We start from the raw sequence: 18,814 nt of genomic DNA, 5'->3' as shown, positions 1-18,814 counted from the left end.
GATACAAAATCAACATTAAAAAAATCATTGTATTTCTACACACTAGCAAGAAACTATCTAAAAAGGATATCAAGAAAATAATCCCATTTACATGAGTACAAGAAGAATAAAATACTTAGAAGTAAAATTAAGTAGGAAGATGAGAGATGTGTACATTAAAAACTAAAAAACATCGATGAGAGAAAATTTTTTTAAATAAATAAATGTAAAGATACCCTACATTAAGATGGAAGACTATTGTGAAAATGTCCAGAATACCTAGAGGGATTCAGACATTGATTGAAATTTGCTTCCAAATCCCAATGGCATTTTTTCCAGAAACAGAAAAAAAAAAAAAACCCTAAAATTCATCTGGAACTACAAAATATCCCAGTCAAAGCAATTTTGAGCAAGATGAACAAAGCTGGAGTCATCACATGTCCTGATTTCAAATTACATTACAAAGCTACATTGATCAAAACCATATGGTATTGGCATGAAAACAGATATATTGTCCAGTGAAACAGAATGGAGTATCCAGAAATAAACCCACACATATACTGTCAACTGGTCTTACACAAGAGAGCCAAGAATACACAATGGGGAAAGGATAGTATCTTCAATAAATGGTGTTGAGCAAATAATTTTTCCAGATAAAAAGAATGACATCAGGCCCTTCTAACTTACACAAAAATCAATTCAAAATATGTTAAATATTTAAATGTAAGGCATGAAACTGTAAAATATCTGGAAGAAAATATCGAGAAAAAAAGTCTGACACTGGCCTTAGCAATTAAAACTTGGATATGATACCAAAAAACACAGGCAACAAAGGCAAAAACAGACAAATGGGATTACCTCAAACTAAAAAGTTTCTGAACAGAAAAGGAAATGAACAAGAAAACAACAAGGCAACCTATGAAATGGAAGTGTATTTGTAAATTTTGTATCAGATAATTTCCAAAATATATAAGGAAGACATAAAACTCAATAGCAAAATAATAATAATAATAATCAAATGATCTGAATTTTACAATAGGCAAAGGAACTGAAGAGACATTTCTCCAAAGAAGACATACAAACAATCAGCAGGTGTATGAGAAGATTCTTAACAGAACTAACCATCAGGGAGATGCAATAAAAACTGCAATGCACTATCACATCACACATGTCAGAATGACAACTATCAGAAAAACAAAAGACAGAAAGTGTTCGTAAGGATATATAGAAAAGGGAATCCTTATACTTTATTGGAATAAATGTAAATTGATGCAGCCACTATGGAAAACAGTATGGAAGGTCCACAAAAAATTAAAAATAGAATTACCATATGATCTAGCAATTCCATTTCTAGGTATATATCCAAAGTAACTGAAATCAGGATCTCAAAGAGATATCTACACTCCCATGTTCACTATTCACAGTAGCCAAGACAAAGAAGCAACCTAAAAGTCCATCTGTGGTTGAAAGGATATATGAAAAACTGTGGCCTATACATATAATGGAATTTTACACAGCCACAAAAAAGAAGGAATTCTAAGGACACAGTTGAACTCAACACCACCATGAATCACCTGTTATATCAGGAGAATACACACTCTCCTCAAGCTCAAATGGATCATTCACCGTGACAGACAATGTACTGCACAGCACACACTTTAACAAATTAACAAGAACAGAAATCATACAATGCCTGCTCTCAGATCATAATGTAATTAAATAGAAATCAATGGAGATTAAACAACACACTTCTAACACATGGGTCAAAGAAGATATCTCAAGACAAATTTAAAAAAGTATTTTGAAAATTTTAAATTTCAACAAAATATTAACAAAATTTGTGGGGTATACTAAATAATAATTAAAATAGTACTCAGGGATTAAGAAACAGAATTAGAAAAATAAGATTGCCTTCTGTTCTCAATGCCCTAAAATTTAACTCCTATTTCAAAAGTAAAGGAAAAAATATATCCCTGGGATGAGAGGTAACCCCTATGGAAGTTTTTTATATGGAAATATCTGGTTATATATAAATAGATGATTTAAGCTACATTTCAGGAGGCTTAGTGAGTACAAATTAAGAAATCATCCCCCTGTCAATTTCACTAGACAAAAGTAATGGATACTGACCTATAAATATGCATTACTTATGATTTTAACAGAAAATTTTTACAATCATCAAATGTAAATTACATTTTATTCCAAATATTTTAAAATATTATTTTTAATAAAATGTTCAGGGTCATTGAAGAGTAATCTGAAGTAGGGAAATCTGCCATAAATTAACTGAGCATGAATAATATGTTAAGTATAATGTAAAAGAGAAAACTAAATTAAATTGCTGCTGGAAGTTACAGCATAATTTTCACCCTAAGCATAGATACAAGATGCTGAGTATAGAGCAATGTGAAAACAGTTAATAAACAGTATAGATCAAATTTATTATTTAGGATTAATAACAGTAACATGGAGAGAATTCTTCTGGATTATTAGTTATAAATTAATTTGCAATAGCAAACAAGGCCCTATAAATGGGAAAATCCTATTTCCTAATACAATCAGTTACAAAATGCTAAATTTCAAAGCATTTCATAAAAATATTAACTCCACTAAATCCTTGTCATTTATTATTTGATGTTATTTGATGAAGATTTATTTTTATTGTTGAAATCCCTAAGTGTGTGTGTTGGGGGTGGTGGTGGTGTGTTCTATAAATAGCTAAGATGCTTACTCACACCCTGGGCATGTTCACCGTTTCCTCTTTTTTCTCACCTCACATAACATACCTTAGATAGTCTTTTGGAAGATTCACAGCTATGGTCTGCACATGGTTTGGGTCCTTTTTCAGTGTCTAGAGATGAAACTGAGAAAATATTTTATATTTTATCATGGGTCTAAACTACTATATCACAATATTTAAATTGGCTTTTGAAATATAAAATAGACCATGTGTCTAATATTTCTATTCCACTAAAAAATTAAGCAATTTTCCAAATGTTAAATCACTCTTTTCTGCCAAAAACCTAACATAAATATTTATCTTATATAAATCAGGAAAACCTATTGCAGTGAACTTAAGAGTATGTGGCAATTTACATCATACAATTTTTAACAATGGAATTATTTTGCCTTTTATACCATATATATGTATATGTATGTATAAATGTGTTTACTCATTCAATATTCTACTTAACTCTACCCATATAATATAGTGTTAGTCATTTGACTAACTCAATTCTTAATCTCTACAAAGAGATAAATGATTATGACAATACTGAAAAGAGAATGAGGTTGGACTACAGTAGTGGCCATGGTAACTAAAATGATGAACATAGTCATATATGCATGCATTCATGTACCTATTTATTCAATAAGTAATTATCGAGAGTCTATTACATACTAAGAGTTATTCTAAGAGTCTGAGACACATAAGTGATCAAAATCTACAAACTCCCTGACTCTCTGGAAATTATATTCTAAGGCAGAAAATGAGAATAAACAACAATAAATAAAAACAATAAACAGTCATTACAGAAACATATTTTGTGATAAGGTGATAAGTACTAGAAAAGAAAGAGCAAAGAAAGAATCCTATAACCTGCAAAACTGCCCTTCAAGAGTGAGAGAGAAATGAAGACTTTCCTAACTAAACAATAGCTGAGGGAGTTTGTGACCACCTGACATTCCCAGCAAGAACTGCTCAGGGAGTCCTGCAGGTGAAGTGGAAGGATACTAGGAGGTAACGTGAAGCTGCATGAAGAGAAATAAAGACCTCAACAAAGGTAAGCACACGGACCACAGAAGCTGCTGTTACTGTCAGATCAGATTGTAACAGCAATTTTTCTATACATGACTTAAGAGTCTAATATACTTAAGAAAAAACAATTGGTCTAAAGGCTAGTATTACTGTAACTTTGGTTTGTAATTCCACACTTTGTTTTCTATATAAATTAAGAGACTAATTCACTTAAAATAATTATTAGTTTATATTTTGGGGCACACAATTTATAAAGTAGCAAGTTTATGTCATCAACAACTGAAAGAGGTGGGGATACAGCTGTTAAAGGAGAGTTTTCAAATGGTGTAGAAGTTAGGTTGGTATAAATTCAGATTAGAGTGTTATAAACTTAGTAATGTGAAATGTAATTCCCGTGGTAACAACAAAGAAAATAACTATAGAATATACACAAAAGGAAATGAAAAAGATTTCAACATTTAACTACAAAAAAGTCAACTACACAAAAAAGACTATAATGAAGGAAATGAGGAACAAAACTGCTATAAAGGGCTTCCCTGGTGGCGCAGTGGTTGAGAATCTGCCTGCCAATGCAGACGACACAGGTTCGAGCCCTGGTCTGGGAAGATCCTACATGCCATGGAGCAACTGGGCCCGTGAGCCACAATTACTGAGCCTGCGCGTCTGGAGCCTGTGCTCCGCAACAACAGAGGCCGCGATAGTGAGAGGCCTGCGCACCGCGATGAAGAGTGACCCCCACTTGCCACAACTAGAGAAAGCCCATGCACAGAAATGAAGACCCAACACAGCTATAAATAAATAAATAAATAAATACATTGTGTATTATTTAAAAAAAAAAAAAACTGCTATAAAGCATAAAGAAAACAAATAGCAAAATGACATAGGTAAATTCTGCATTATCAATAATCATTTTAAAAGTAACTGGATTGGGGACTTCCCTGGTGGCACAGTGGTTAAGAATCCGCCTGCCAATGTAGGGGACATAGGTTCAAGCCCTGGACCAGGAACAGTCCACATTCCACAGAGCAACTAAGCCCATGTGCCACAACTACTGAGCCTGCACTCTAGAGCCCATGAGCCACAACTACTGAAGCCCGTGCTCCCTAGAGCCCACGCACCACACCTACTGAGCCTGTGTGCTCCAACTACTGAAGCCCGCAAGCCTAGAGCCCAGGCTTCACAGAGAGGCCACCACAGTGAGAAGCCCACACACCCCAATGAGTAGTAGCCCCCACTCGCCACAACTAGAGAAAGCCCACACGCAGCAATGAAGACCCAACACAGCCAAAAATAAACAAATAAATAAATAAATAAGTGGATTAAATTCTCAAGTCAAAAGAGATTTGAGAATTAATAAAAAACATGACCATACTATGTACTGTCTATAGGAGACTCACTTTAGATACAAAAACAAAAATAGATTGCAAATGAAAGGATGTAAAAAGATATTCCATGCAAATATTAACCAAAACAGAACAAGAGTTGTCATACTCATAAGAGATAAAATAGACTTAAAATCAAGAAAGGGTATAAGAGACAAATAAGGACAATATATACTAATAAAAGGTTTAACACAGCAAGAATATGTAATGTAAATATAAACATTTACATACTTAATATCAGACCATGAAAATTTTTGAAGTAAAAAGTAACAGCATTCATAAGAGAAATATACGGGGGTGCTGGGAAGATGGCGGAGGAGTAAGACGCGGAGATCACCTTCCTCCCCACAGATACACCAGAAATACATCTACAGGTGGAACAACTCCTACAGAACACCTACTGAACGCTGGCAGAAGACCTCAGACATCCCAAAAGGCAAGAAAATCCCCACGTACCTGGGTAGGGCAAAAGAAAAAAAAATAAAAACAGACAAAAGAATAGGGACGGCACCTGCACCAGTGGGAGGGAATTGTGAAGGTGGAAAGGTCTCCACACACTAGGAACCCCCTTTGCGGGCAGAGACTGCGGGAGGCGGAGGGGGGAGCTTCGGCGCCGCTGAGGAGAGCAGAGCAACAGGGGTGCGGAGGACAAAGCGGAGAGATTCCCGCATAGAGGATCGGTGCCGACCGGCACTCACCAGCCCGAGAGGCTTGTGTGCTCACCCGCCGGGGCGGGCAGGGCTGCAAGCTGAGGCTCCAGTTTCGGTCGGAGCTCAGGGAGAGGACTGGGGTTGGCGGCTTGAACATAGCCCGAAGGCGTTAGTGCACCACGGCTAGCCGGGAGGGAGTCCGGGGAAAAGTCTGCACCTGCCGAAGAGGCAAGACACATTTTCTTCCCTCTTTGTTCCCTGGTGCGCGAGGAGAGGGGTTTAAGAGCGCTGCCTAAAGGAACTCCAGAAACGGGCGCGAGCCGCGGCTAAAAGCGCGGACCACAGAGACGGGCGGGAGACGCTAAGGCTGCTGCTGACGCCACCAAGGGGCCTGTGTGCGAGCACAGGTCACTATCCACACCCCTCTACCGGGGAGCCTGTGCAGCCCGCCACTGCCAGGTTCTGGGGATCCAGGGACAACTTCCCAGGGAGAAAACACAGCGGGCCTCAGGCTGGTGCAACGTCACCCCGGCCTCTGCCGCCGCAGGCCCGCCCCGCACTCCGTGCCCCTCCCTCCCCCTCCGGCCTGAGTGAGCCAGAGCCCCCGAGTCAGCGGCTCCTTTAACCCCGTCCTGTCTGAGCAAAAAACAGACGCCCTCCAGCGACCTACACGCAGAGGCAGGGCCAAATCCAATGCTGAGCCCCTGTGAGCTGTGAGAACAAAGAAGAGAAAGGGAAATCTGTCCCAGCAGCCTCAGGAACAGCGGATTAAAGCTCCACAATCAACTTGATGTACCCTGCATCTGTGGAATACATGAATAGACAGCGAATCATCCCAAATTCAGGAGGTGGACTTCGAGAGCAAGATCTGTGATTTTTTTCCCCTTTTCCTCTTTTTGCAATGTGTATGTGTATGCTTCTGTGTGAGATCTTGTCTGTATAGGTTTGCTTCCACCATTTGTCCCAGCGTTCTATCCGACCATTGTTTTTTTTTTTCTTTAAATTTTTTTCTTACTTAATAATTATAATTTAAATAACTCTATTATACTTTACCTTCTTTCTTTCTTTCTTTCTTTCCTTCCTTCCCTATGTTAGACAACGAATCATCCCAAATTGAGGCGGTGGACTTGGAGAGCAAGTTTCATGATTTTTTCCCCTTTACCTCTTTTTGTGAGGGTGTATGTGTATGCTTCTGTGTAAGATTTTGTCTGTATAGCTTTGCTTCCACAATTTGTCCTAAGGTTCTATCCGTACCTTTTTTTTTTCTAAATAATTATTTTTTAATTCAACAACTTTATTATACTTTTATTTTACTGTATCTTCTTTCTTTCTGTCTTTTTTCTTGCTTCCTTCCTCCCTCCCTCCCTCCTTTCTTTCCTTCTTGCCTTCTTTTCTTCTTTCTTTCTTTCTTCCTTCCCTCCTTCCTTCCTTCCCTCCTTTCTTTCTTGCTTTCTTCCTACTTCTACTAATTCTCTCTCTTTTCTCTCCCTTTTATTCTGAGCAGTGTGGATGAAAAGCTCTTGCTGCTCCAGCCAGGAGTGAGGACTCTGCCTCTGAGGTGGGAGAGCCAACTTCAGAACACTCGTCAAGAAGAGACCTCCCAGCCCCACATAATATCAAACGGCGAAAATCTCCCAGAGATCTCCATCTCAACACCAGCACCCAGCTTCACTCAACGACCAGCAAGCTACAGTGCTGGACAACCTATGCCAACCATATAGCAAAACAGGAACACAACCCCACCCACTAGCAGAGAGGCTGCCTAAAATCATAATAAGTCCACAGACACCCCAAAACACACCACCAGACGTGGACCTGCCCACTAGAGAGACAAGATCTAGCCTCATACACCACAACACAGCCACTAGTCCCCTCCACCAGGAAGCCTACACAACCCACTGAACCAACCTTAGCCACTGGAGACAGACATCAAAAACAACGGGAGCTACGAACTTGCAGCCTGCAAAAAGGAGAACCCAGACACAGTAAGATAAGCAAAATGAGAAGACAGAAAAACACACAGCAGATGAAGGAGCAAGATAAAAACCCACCAGACCTAACAAATGAAGAGGAAATAGGCAGTCTACCCGAAAAAGAATTCAGAGTAATGATAGTAAAGATGACCCAAAATCTTCGAAATAGAATGGACAAAAGGCAAGAAACATTTAACAAGGAGCTAGAAGAAATAAAGATGAAACAGACAATGATGAACAATACAATAAATGAAATGAAAAATACTCTAGATGGGATCAATATTAGAATTACTGAGGCAGAAGAACGGATAAGTGACCTGGAAGATAAAATAGTGGAAATAACTACTGCAGAGCAGAATAAAGAAAAAAGAATGAAAAGAACCGAGGACAGTCTAAGAGACTTCTGGGACAACATTAAGTGCATCAACAGTCGTATTATAGGGGTTACAGAAGAAGAAGAGAAAAAGGGACTGAGAAAATATTTGAAGAGATTATAGTTGAAAACTTCCCTAATATGGGAAAGGAAATAGTTAATCAAGTCCAGGAAGCACAGAGAGTCCCATACAGGATAAATTCAAGGAGAAATATGCCAAGACACATATTAATCAAACTGTCAAAAATTAAATACAAAGAAAGCATATTAAAAGCAGCAAGGGAAAAACAACAAATAACACACAAGGGAATCCCCATAAGGTTAACAGCTGATCTCTCAGCAGAAACTCTACAAGCCAGAAGGGAGTGGCAGGACATACTGAAAGTGATGAAGGAGAAAAACCCGCAACCAAGATTACTCTACCCAGCAAGGATCTCATTCAGATTTGACAGAGAAATTAAAACCTTTACAGACAAGCAAAGGCTGAGAGAGTTCAGCACCACCAAACCAGCTTTACAACAAATGCTAAAGGAACTTCTCTAGACAAAAACACAAGAGAAGGAAAAGACCTACAAGGACAACCCAAAACAATTTAGAAAATGGGAATAGGAACATACATAATTACCTTAAATGTAAATGGACAAAATGCTCCCACCAAAAGACACAGATTGGCTGAATGCATACAAAAACAATATCCATATATATGCTGTCTACAAGAGACCCACTTCAGACCTAGAGACACATACAGACTGAAAGTAAGGGGCTGGAAAAAGATATTCCATACAAATAGAAACCAAAAGAAAGCTGGAGTAGCAATTCTCATATCAGACAAAATAGACTTTAAAATAAAATCTATCAGAAGAGACAAAGAAGGACACTACATAATGATCAAGGGATCGATCCAAGAAGAAGATATAACAATTGTAAATATTTATGCACCCAACATAGGAGCACCTCAATACATAAGGCAAATACTAACAGCCATAAGAGGGGAAATCGACAGTAACACATTCACAGTAGGGGACTTCAACACCCCACTTTCACCAATGGATAGATCATCCAAAATGAAAATAAATAACAAAACACAAGCTTTAAATGATACATTAAACAAGATGGGCTTAATTGATATTTATAGGACACTCCATCCAAAAACAACAGAATACACATTTTTCTCAAGTGCTCATGGAACACTATCCAGGATAGATCATATCTTGGGTCACAAATCAAGCCTTGGTAAATTTAAGAAAATTGAAATTATATCAAGTATCTTTTCCGACCACAACGCCATGAGACTAGATATCAATTATAGGAAAAGAGCAGTAAAAAATACAAACACATGGAGGCTAAACAATACACTACTTAATAACGAAGTGATCACTGAAGAAATCAAAGAGGAAATTAAAAAATACCTAGAAACAAATGACAATGGAGATACAACGACCCAAAACCTATGGGATGCAGCAAAAGCAGTTCTAAGAGGGAAGTTTATAGCAATACAAGCCCACCTTAAGAAGCAGGAAACATCTCGAATAAACAACCTAACCTTGCACCTCAAGCAATTAGAGAAAGAAGAACAAAAAAACCCCAGAGTTAGGAAAGGGAAAGAAATCATAAAAATCAGATCAGAAATAAATGAAAAAGAAATGAAGGAAACAATAGCAAAGATCAGTAAAACTATAAGCTGGTTCTTTGAGAAGATAAACAAAATAGATAAACCATTAGCCAGACTCATCATGAAAAAAAGGGAGAAGACTAAAATCAATAGAATTAGAAATGAAAAAGGAGCAGTAACAACTGACACTGCAGAAATAAAAAAGATCATGAAAGATTACTACAAGCAACTCTATGCCAATAAAATGGACAATCTGGAAGAAATAGACAAACTCTTAGAAATGCACAAACTACCAAGACTGAATCAGGAAGAAACAGAAAATATGAACAGACCAATCACAAACACTGAAATTGAAACTGTGATTAAAAATCTTCCAACAAACAAAAGCCCAGGACGAGATGGCTTCACAGGCGAATTCTATCAAACATTTAGAGAAGAGCTAACACCAATCCTTCTTAAATTCTTCCAAAATATAGCAGAGGGAGGAACACTCCCCAACTCATTCTACGAGGCCACCATCACCTTGATACCAAAACCTGACAAGGATGTCACAAAGAAATATAACTACAGGCCACTATCACTGATGAACATAGATGCAAAAATCCTCAACAAAATACTAGCAAACAGAATCCAACAGCACATTAAAAGGATCATACACCATGATCAAGTGGGGTTTATTCTAGGAATGCAAGGATTCTTCAATATATGCAAATCTATCAATGTGATAAACCATATTAACAAATTGAAGGAGAAAAACCATATGATCATCTCAATAGATGCAGAGAAAGCTTTTGACAAAATTCAACACCCATTTATGATAAAAACCCTGCAGAAAGTAGGCATAGAGGGAACTTTCCTCAACATAATAAAGATCATATATGACAAGCCCACAGCCAACATCGTCCTCAACGGCGAAAAACTGAAAGCATTTCCACTAAGATCAGGAACAAGACAAGGTTGCCCACTCTCACCACTCTTATTCAACATAGTTTTGGAAGTTTTAGCCACAGCAATCAGAGAAGAAAAGGAAATAAAAGGAATCCAAATCGGAAAAGAAGAAGTAAAGCTGTCACTGTTTGCAGATGACATGATACTATACATAGAGAATCCTAAAAATGCTACCAGAAAACTACTAGAGCTAATCAATGAATCTGGTAAAGCAGCAGGATACAAAATTAATACACAGAAATCTCTGGCATTCCTATATACTAGTGACAAAAAATCTGAAAGTGAAATCAAGAAAACACTCCCATTTACCATTGCAACAAAAAGAATAAAATATCTAGGAATAAACCTATCTAAGGAGACAAAAGACCTGTATGCAGAGAATTATGACACTGATGAAAGAAATTAAAATGATACAAATAGATGGAGAGATATACCATGTTCTTGGATTGGAAGAATCAACATTGTGAAAATGACTCTACTACCCAAAGAAATCTACAGATCCAATGCAATCCCTATCAAAGTACCACTGGCATTTTTCACAGAACTAGAACAAAAAAGTTCACAATTTGTATGGAAACACAAAAGACCCTGAATAGCCAAAGAAATCTTGAGAACGAAAAAAAATGGAGCTGGAGGAATCAGGCTGCCTGACTTCAGACTATACTACAAAGCTACAGTAATCAAGACAGTATGGTACTGGCACAAAAACAGAAAGATAGATCAATGGAATAGGATAGAAAGCCCAGAGATAAACCCATGCACATATGGTCACCTTATCTTTGATAAAGGTGGCAGGAATATACAGTGGAGAAAGGACAGCCTCTTCAATAAGTGGTGCTGGGAAAATTGGACAGGTACATGTAAAAGTATGAGATTAGATCACTCCCTAACACCATACACAAAAATAAGCTCAAAATGGATTAAAGACCTAAATGTAAGGCCAGAAACTATCAAACTCTTAGAGGAAAACATAGGCAGAACACTCTATGACATAAATCACAGCAAGATCCTTCTTGACCCATCTCCTAGAGTAATGGAGATAAAAACAAAAATAAACAAATGGGACCTAATGAAACTTCAAAGCTTTTGCACAGCAAAGGAAACCATAAACAAGACCAAAAGACAGCCCTCAGAATGGGAGAAAATATTTGCAAATGAATCAACTGACAAAGGATTAATCTCTAAAATTTACAGGCAGCTCATGCAGCTCAATAACAAAAAAATAAACAACCCAATCCAAAAATGGGCAGAAGACCTAAATAGACATTTCTCCAAAGAAGATATACAGACTGCCAACAAACACATGAAAGAATGCTCAACATCATTAATCATTAGAGAAATGCAAATCAAAACTACAATGAGATATCATCTCACACCAGTCAGAATGGCCATCATCAAAAAATCTAGAAACAATAAATGCTGGAGAGGGTGTGGAGAAAAGGGAACACTCTTGCACTGCTGGTGGGAATGTGAATTGGTTCAGCCACTATGGAGAACAGTATGGAGGTTCCTTAAAAAACTACAAATAGAACTACCATATGACCCAGCAATCCCACTACTAGGTATATACCCTGAGGAAACCAGAATTCAGAAAGAGTCATGTACCAAAATGTTCATTGCAGCTCTATTTACAATAGCCCGGAGATGGAAACAACCTAAGTGCCCATTGTCGGATGAATGGATAAAGAAGATGTGGCACATATATACAATGGAATATTACTCAGCCATAAAAAGAAACGAAATTGAGCTATTTGTAATGAGGTGGATAGATCTAGAGTCTGTCATACAGAGTGAAGTAAGTCAGAAAGAGAAGGACAAATACCGTATGCTAACACACATATATGGAATTTAAGAAAAAAAAATGTTATGAAGAACCTAGGGGTAAGACAGGAATAAAGACACAGACCTACTGGCGAACGGACTTGATGATATGGGGAGGGCGAAGGGTGAGCTGTGATAGGGCGAGAGAGAGACATGGACATATATATACTAAGAAAAGTAAGGTAGATAGCCAGTGGGAAGCAGCCGCGTGGCACAGGGATACCGGCTCGGTGCTTTGTGACTGCCTGGAGGGGTGGGATAGGGAGGGTGGGAGGGAGGGAGACGAAGAGGGAAGAGATATGGGAACATATGTATATGTATAACTGATTCACTTTGTTATAAAGCAGAAACTAACACACCATTATAAAGCAATTATACCCCAATAAAGATGTTAAAAAAAAAGAGAAATATACATTTCTACAATAATATTTGGAGACTTCAATATCTCACAATAGTGGATAGAAGAGTCAGATAGAATGTAAGTAAGGAAATAGAGGTCTTAAACAACACAGTCATAACCCAGGACTGGATGACTTCAGTGGTGAGTTCTAACAACAGTTAGAAGAATTAATACCAATCCTCTCAAACACTTCCAAAAAGGTGAAGAGGAGGTAACACTTCTAAACTCATCCTCTGAGGCCAGCGTTACCCAGACACAAAAGCCAGACAAAGACACCATAAGACACTACAGTCTCATATCCCTAATCAACACTGATGAAAAACTCAACAAAATACTAACAAACCAAACTCAGGGGCTTACTAACAGGACCATACACCATGCGCAAGTGGGGTTTATTGCCAGAACTCAGGGATGGGCCAACATACAACTATGCCGTTTCATCTCAGTGACGGAAGTTGTAGCCAGTGTGTTGTGGCAGGAAAGTGAAATAAGAGGCGTCCAAATTGGAAAAGAAGCAGGAAAATTACTTCTGTTCAGAGATGCTATGATCTCATATGCAGACAGTAAGATTCCACAAATAAAACTGTTTAGAACTAATAAATAAACTCAGCAAAGTCGCACAATACAAAGTCAATGCACAAATCAGCTACGGTTCTATACACTACAATGAAAAGCCTGAAAAGAAAATTATGGGAACAATTCCATTTACAAAGGCATCAAAAAGAATAAAATACTGAGGAATTAACCAATTAATTAACCATTAACTTAACCAATACTCAGGAATTAACTTACAATTATAACTTAACCATTGCTGAAAGAAATTAAAGAAGACATAAATAAATAGAAATGCATCCAACGTTCATAGACTGGAAAACGTAACATTGTTAAAATGTCAGTACTACACAAAACAATCTATAGATTCAATGCAATCAACATTAAAATCCCAACTACATTTTCTGCAAAACAGAAAAATCCAAACTAAAATCTATGTGGAATCACAAGGGACTTTATATAAAGTCTTAAAAAAGAATAGAGCTAAAAATCACAATTCTTGATTTCAAAATTTACTACAAAGCTGCAGTAACCAAAACAGTGTGTTACTGGCATAAAGACAGAAATATTGACCAATGTAAAAGACAGCCCAGAAATAAGCCATCACATATATGGCCAAATGATTTTTGACAATGGTGTCAACACTATTCGATGGGGAAAGGACAGCCTTTTCAATAAATGGTGCTGGATATCCACATGCAAAAGGATGAATGTGGATTCTTACCTAACACCATACATGCAAATTAGCTCAAGATGGATCAAAAACCTACATGTAAGAAATAAAACTACAAAATTCTTAGAGGAAAACTTATGGCAAAAGCTTCATTGGATTTGGCAATGATTTCTTGGATATGTCACCAAAGGTACAAGAAACAAAAGAAGAAAACAGACAAGTGGACTTTATCAAAAAAAAATTTTAAAGCGTGCATCAAAACACAATAGCAATAGAGTTAAAAGGCAACCTACAGAATGTGAGAAAGTATCTGCAAGTCACATATCTGATAAGGGATAAATATACAGAATATGTAGAGAACTCCTAAAACTCAATACCAAAAAACACACAAACCACCAGATTAAAAAATGGGCAATGAACCAAAAAAAAAAAAAAAAAGTGGGCAATGAGGGACTTCCCTGGTGGCCCAGTGGTTAAGACTCCATGCTCCCAGTGCAGGGGGCCTGGGTTCGATCCCTGGTCAGGGAACTAGATCGCACATGCTGCAACTAAGAACCAGCATGCTGCAACTAAGACCCAGCACAGCCAAATAAATAAATAAATAAACAAACAAACAAACAAACAAATAAATAAATAAAATTTTTTTAAAAATGGGTAATGAATTTGACTAGGAATTTCTCCAAAGAAGATGTACAAATGGCCAATAAGCTCAGGAAACGATGTTCAACATAACTAATTTTTAGGGAAATGCAAATCAAAACTATAATGAGACACTACCAAACACCCATTAGGATGGTTACTATGAAAACAAAAGAAAATAACTAGTGTTGGTGAGAATGTGGTGAATTGTAACTCTTGTACACTGTTGGTGGGAATGTAAAATGTTGTAGCCACTGTGGAAAAATAGTAGCAGTTCCTCAAAAAAAATAAATAAATAAAAACAGAATTACTATGATCTAGCAAATCCACCTTTGAGTATATACCCAAAAGAACTGAATGCAGGGTCTCAAAGAGACATGTGTACACCTATAAGCAGCATTATTCACAATAGTGTACTGAAAACAACACAAGTGGCCATCAATGCATTCACAGAGAAGCAAAATGTTGTATATACACAGAATGAAATATTAGTTCTTAAAAAGGAAGAAAATCCTGCCATATGTTACAACATGGATGAACCTTGAGGACATTTTGCTAAGTGAAATAAGCCAGAAACAAACAGAAAACTACTGTATGATTCCCCTTATATGAGATATTTAGTTAAAATCACAGAGATAGAAAGTAGAAGGGTAGATGCTCAGAGCTGCAGGGAAAAGAGCAACTTATTGTTTAGTAGAAACAGAATATCAGCTTCCCACAATGAAAGTGTTTTGGAGGTAAATGATGATAACAGTTAGACATGAATGTATTTAATGCCATGTAACTGTATACTTGAAATGGTTAAGATTAATTTTATGTATGTGTATTTTACTACAATAAGAAAATGGAAAAAAATTAAAAATAAAAGAATTAAATCAGACTTCTCCTCAGAAGCCATGCAAGCAAGAGAATAGTGTGAATGATTTTTTTTTTTTTTTTTTTTTTCGGTACGCGGGCCTCTCACTGTTGTGGCCTCTCCCGTTGCGGAGCACAGGCTCCAGACGCGCAGGCTCAGCGGCCATGGCTCACGGGCCCAGCCGCTCCGCAGCATGTGGGATCCTCCCAGACCGGGGCACGAACCCGCGTCCCCTGCATCGGCAGGCGGACTCTCAACAGCTGCACCACCAGGGAAGCCCGTGAATGATTTTAAACACAGTATTGAAAGAAAAAAAAGTCACCAAACTAAAATACTGAATTAGGTGAAATTATTCTTCAAAATAAAAGCAAAGACTTTCTCAGAAAAACAAAAATTGAATCTGTCACCAGAAACCCAGACTTATAAGAAACATTAAAAGAAGTTCTTCATAAAGAAGGAAAACAATACGTGTCCAAAACTTGGATCTAAATAAAGGAAGGGCACTAGAGAAGGAATAAAAGAAGGTAATAGTAAATCTATTTTTCTTATTCTTAACTGATCTGACAATAGCTTGTTCAAAAGCTTATGGATAAGTAAAATAAATTACTGCATTTTTATAAGGGAAGAGAGGACATATTTGGGAATTCTATTGTAAAGTACTTGTACTACCCATGAAATGGTACAGCATTATTTGAAAGTAGACTTGGATTAGTCATAAAAGTATACTGCAAACTACAAGGCAAACACTTAAAGTAAAAAACAAATTATAATTGATATGTTAATAGAAACAAATTGAGTCATATAAATGCTTGATTAAAGCCAGAGAAGGCAAAAAAGTGGAAGAGGAAAAAGAAACAAAGAAAAGGGGCAACAAATACAGAACAGTAACAAATATGGTAAATGTTAATCCAACTCCACCAATAATCATTTTTAAAGTCAATGGTTTAAATTCACCAATTAAAAGACAGAGACTGTCTGAATGAATTTTTTAAAGATCTAATTATATCTCATCTACAAGAGACCCACTTTAAACATAAAGATACTGATAGACTAAAAGTAAAGGGGTGGAGAAAAACATACCATACTAACACAAATCAAAAGAAAGCTGGAAAAGCAATATTAACTTTAGACAAAAGACAAACATAGACAAAGAATAAAAGAGAAATTAAAGTAGAGGACATTACTATCTATCTTTCATAAATAAAAAGGATTATAAGAATATTATGTACAATAGTATGCTAAAAATTAGATAACCTACATGAAATAGATGAAAATATAAATCATCTAAACTGATCCAAGAAGAAACACAAAATATGAACAGTAATGTAACAAAGACATCAAATCAGTAATCAATGATCTTCCAATAAAGAAAACCCTGGACCCAATGGCTTCAGTGGTGAACTCTACCAAACACTAACTATTAAAAGAAATCCTTCTCCATCACTTTCAAAAGAATAGAAGAGGAAGGGACACTTCTTAAAACTCATTTCATGAAGCCAGTAGTATGCTGATACCAAGGGCAGACAATAACATCACAAGAAAAGAAAACTCTGGGCTAATATCAATTTGAATGCAAATACTCTCAATAACAGAAGTACAAAATTATTCCAGCAGCATACTAAAAATATAAATATACCCTGACCAAGTGGGATATATTGCAGGAGTGCAAGTGTGGTTCACCATGTGGAAATCAAAAATTACAATGCACAACATTCACAGAAGGGAAAAAAAATACATGATCATCTCATTTGATACAAAAGAAACATTTGACAAAAGCTAACACCCTTTCATGATTAAAAAAAAACACACTCAATAAACTAGGAATTAAAAGTAACTGCTTCACCCTGATAAAGAGCTTTTATGAAAAACCCACACAGCCAATATCAAATTCAATAGTGAAACACTTAAACTTTTCCCCTAGGATCAAGAACAATTCAAGGATGTCCACTTTTGCCATTTCTACTAAACAATATATTGACATTCTAGCAAGAGCAATTTGGCACAAAATAGATAGAGAAGAGATAAAAGTTATCCAAATTGGAAAGAAATAAGTAAAACTATTGTTATCCTTAGGTGACATAATCTTCCATGTAGAAAATACTAAAAATTCCAAGCACCATAAAATAACTCTTAATTAATTAAACCAAGATGTAAGATACACAAAAAAAATCAATGAATTTCTACACACTAGCGATGAACAATGTGAAAAAGAAAATTATTGTACTTACAATAGCATCAAAAACAATAACATATGTAGTAATTACTTTATCAAGAGGTGTAAGACTTACACACTGAAAAGTATAAAGCACTGCTGATAGATAAAGAAGTCTGCTGTGTTCTAAATATTTTATGTCCCCCCACCCCAGTTCTTATGTTGAAATGCTAATGCCCAATGTGATGGCATTAGGAGGTGGGGTCTTTAGGAAGTGCTTAGGTCATGAGAATAGAGCCTTTATGAATGAGATTGGTGCTCTTACAAAAGAGGCTCCAGAGAAACCCCTAGCTGCTTCTGCTATGTAAGGATATAATGAAAAGTCTGTAACCCTTAAGAGGGCCCTCACCAAACATGGTGGCACTGTGACCTCAGAATTACAGCTTCCAGAAATGTGAGAAATAAATTTCCATTGTTTATAAGCTACCCAGTCTATGGTATTAGTTACAGCAGCCCAACAGACTAAGACAAAGTCCTAAATAAAGGGAGAGCTATCCTGTGTTCATGGGTTGGAAGACAATATTGTTCAGGACGTAACATTAGAGACATTACAGATTCAATGCAAACCCCAATGGCCTTGTTCAACAGGAATGGAAAAGCAGGTGCAAAAACATATGGGATTGCAACTGACTTCAAATAGCCAAAACAATGTTGAAAAGGGGAGAACAAAATTTAAGGACTCCCACTTCCAATTTCAAATATTACTACAAACAAAGCTACTATCAAAACCTTATGATCAAAACGTTGTGGACTAGCATAAGAACAGGCATACAGAGCAATGAAATAGAATTAACAGCCCAGAAATAAATTCACATATCTGTGGCTAAGTAAGTTTCAACAAGAGTACCATGACAGTTCAAAGAGAAAAGAACAGTCTCTTCAAAATTGGTGTTGGGATAATCGTACATCCACATTCAAAAGTATGAGCTTGGATCCATATTTCACAGCATATACAAAAATTAACTCAAAATGAATCTGAGACCTAAA

At 36.8% G+C, this 18,814-nt stretch overlaps 1 protein-coding gene across 1 annotated transcript in view; it reads right to left on the bottom strand.

The window, feature by feature from the left end:
- Positions 1 to 18,814, bottom strand: part of ZPBP (zona pellucida binding protein) — a 112,038-nt gene that overhangs the window by 48,031 nt on the left and 45,193 nt on the right. Inside the window, exon 6 of the mRNA XM_007469533.1 lies at positions 2,766 to 2,842. Coding sequence (XP_007469595.1) covers positions 2,766 to 2,842 — 77 coding nt within the window. The remainder of the gene's footprint in view (positions 1 to 2,765; positions 2,843 to 18,814) is intronic.

This window comes from Lipotes vexillifer, unplaced genomic scaffold, assembly GCF_000442215.2.
Source record: "Lipotes vexillifer unplaced genomic scaffold, Lipotes_vexillifer_v1.1 scaffold1618, whole genome shotgun sequence".
Taxonomy (NCBI): domain Eukaryota; kingdom Metazoa; phylum Chordata; class Mammalia; order Artiodactyla; family Lipotidae; genus Lipotes; species Lipotes vexillifer.
The sequence above is the reverse complement of the archived record's forward strand: the minus strand, read 5'-3'. Positions and strand labels throughout refer to the sequence as shown.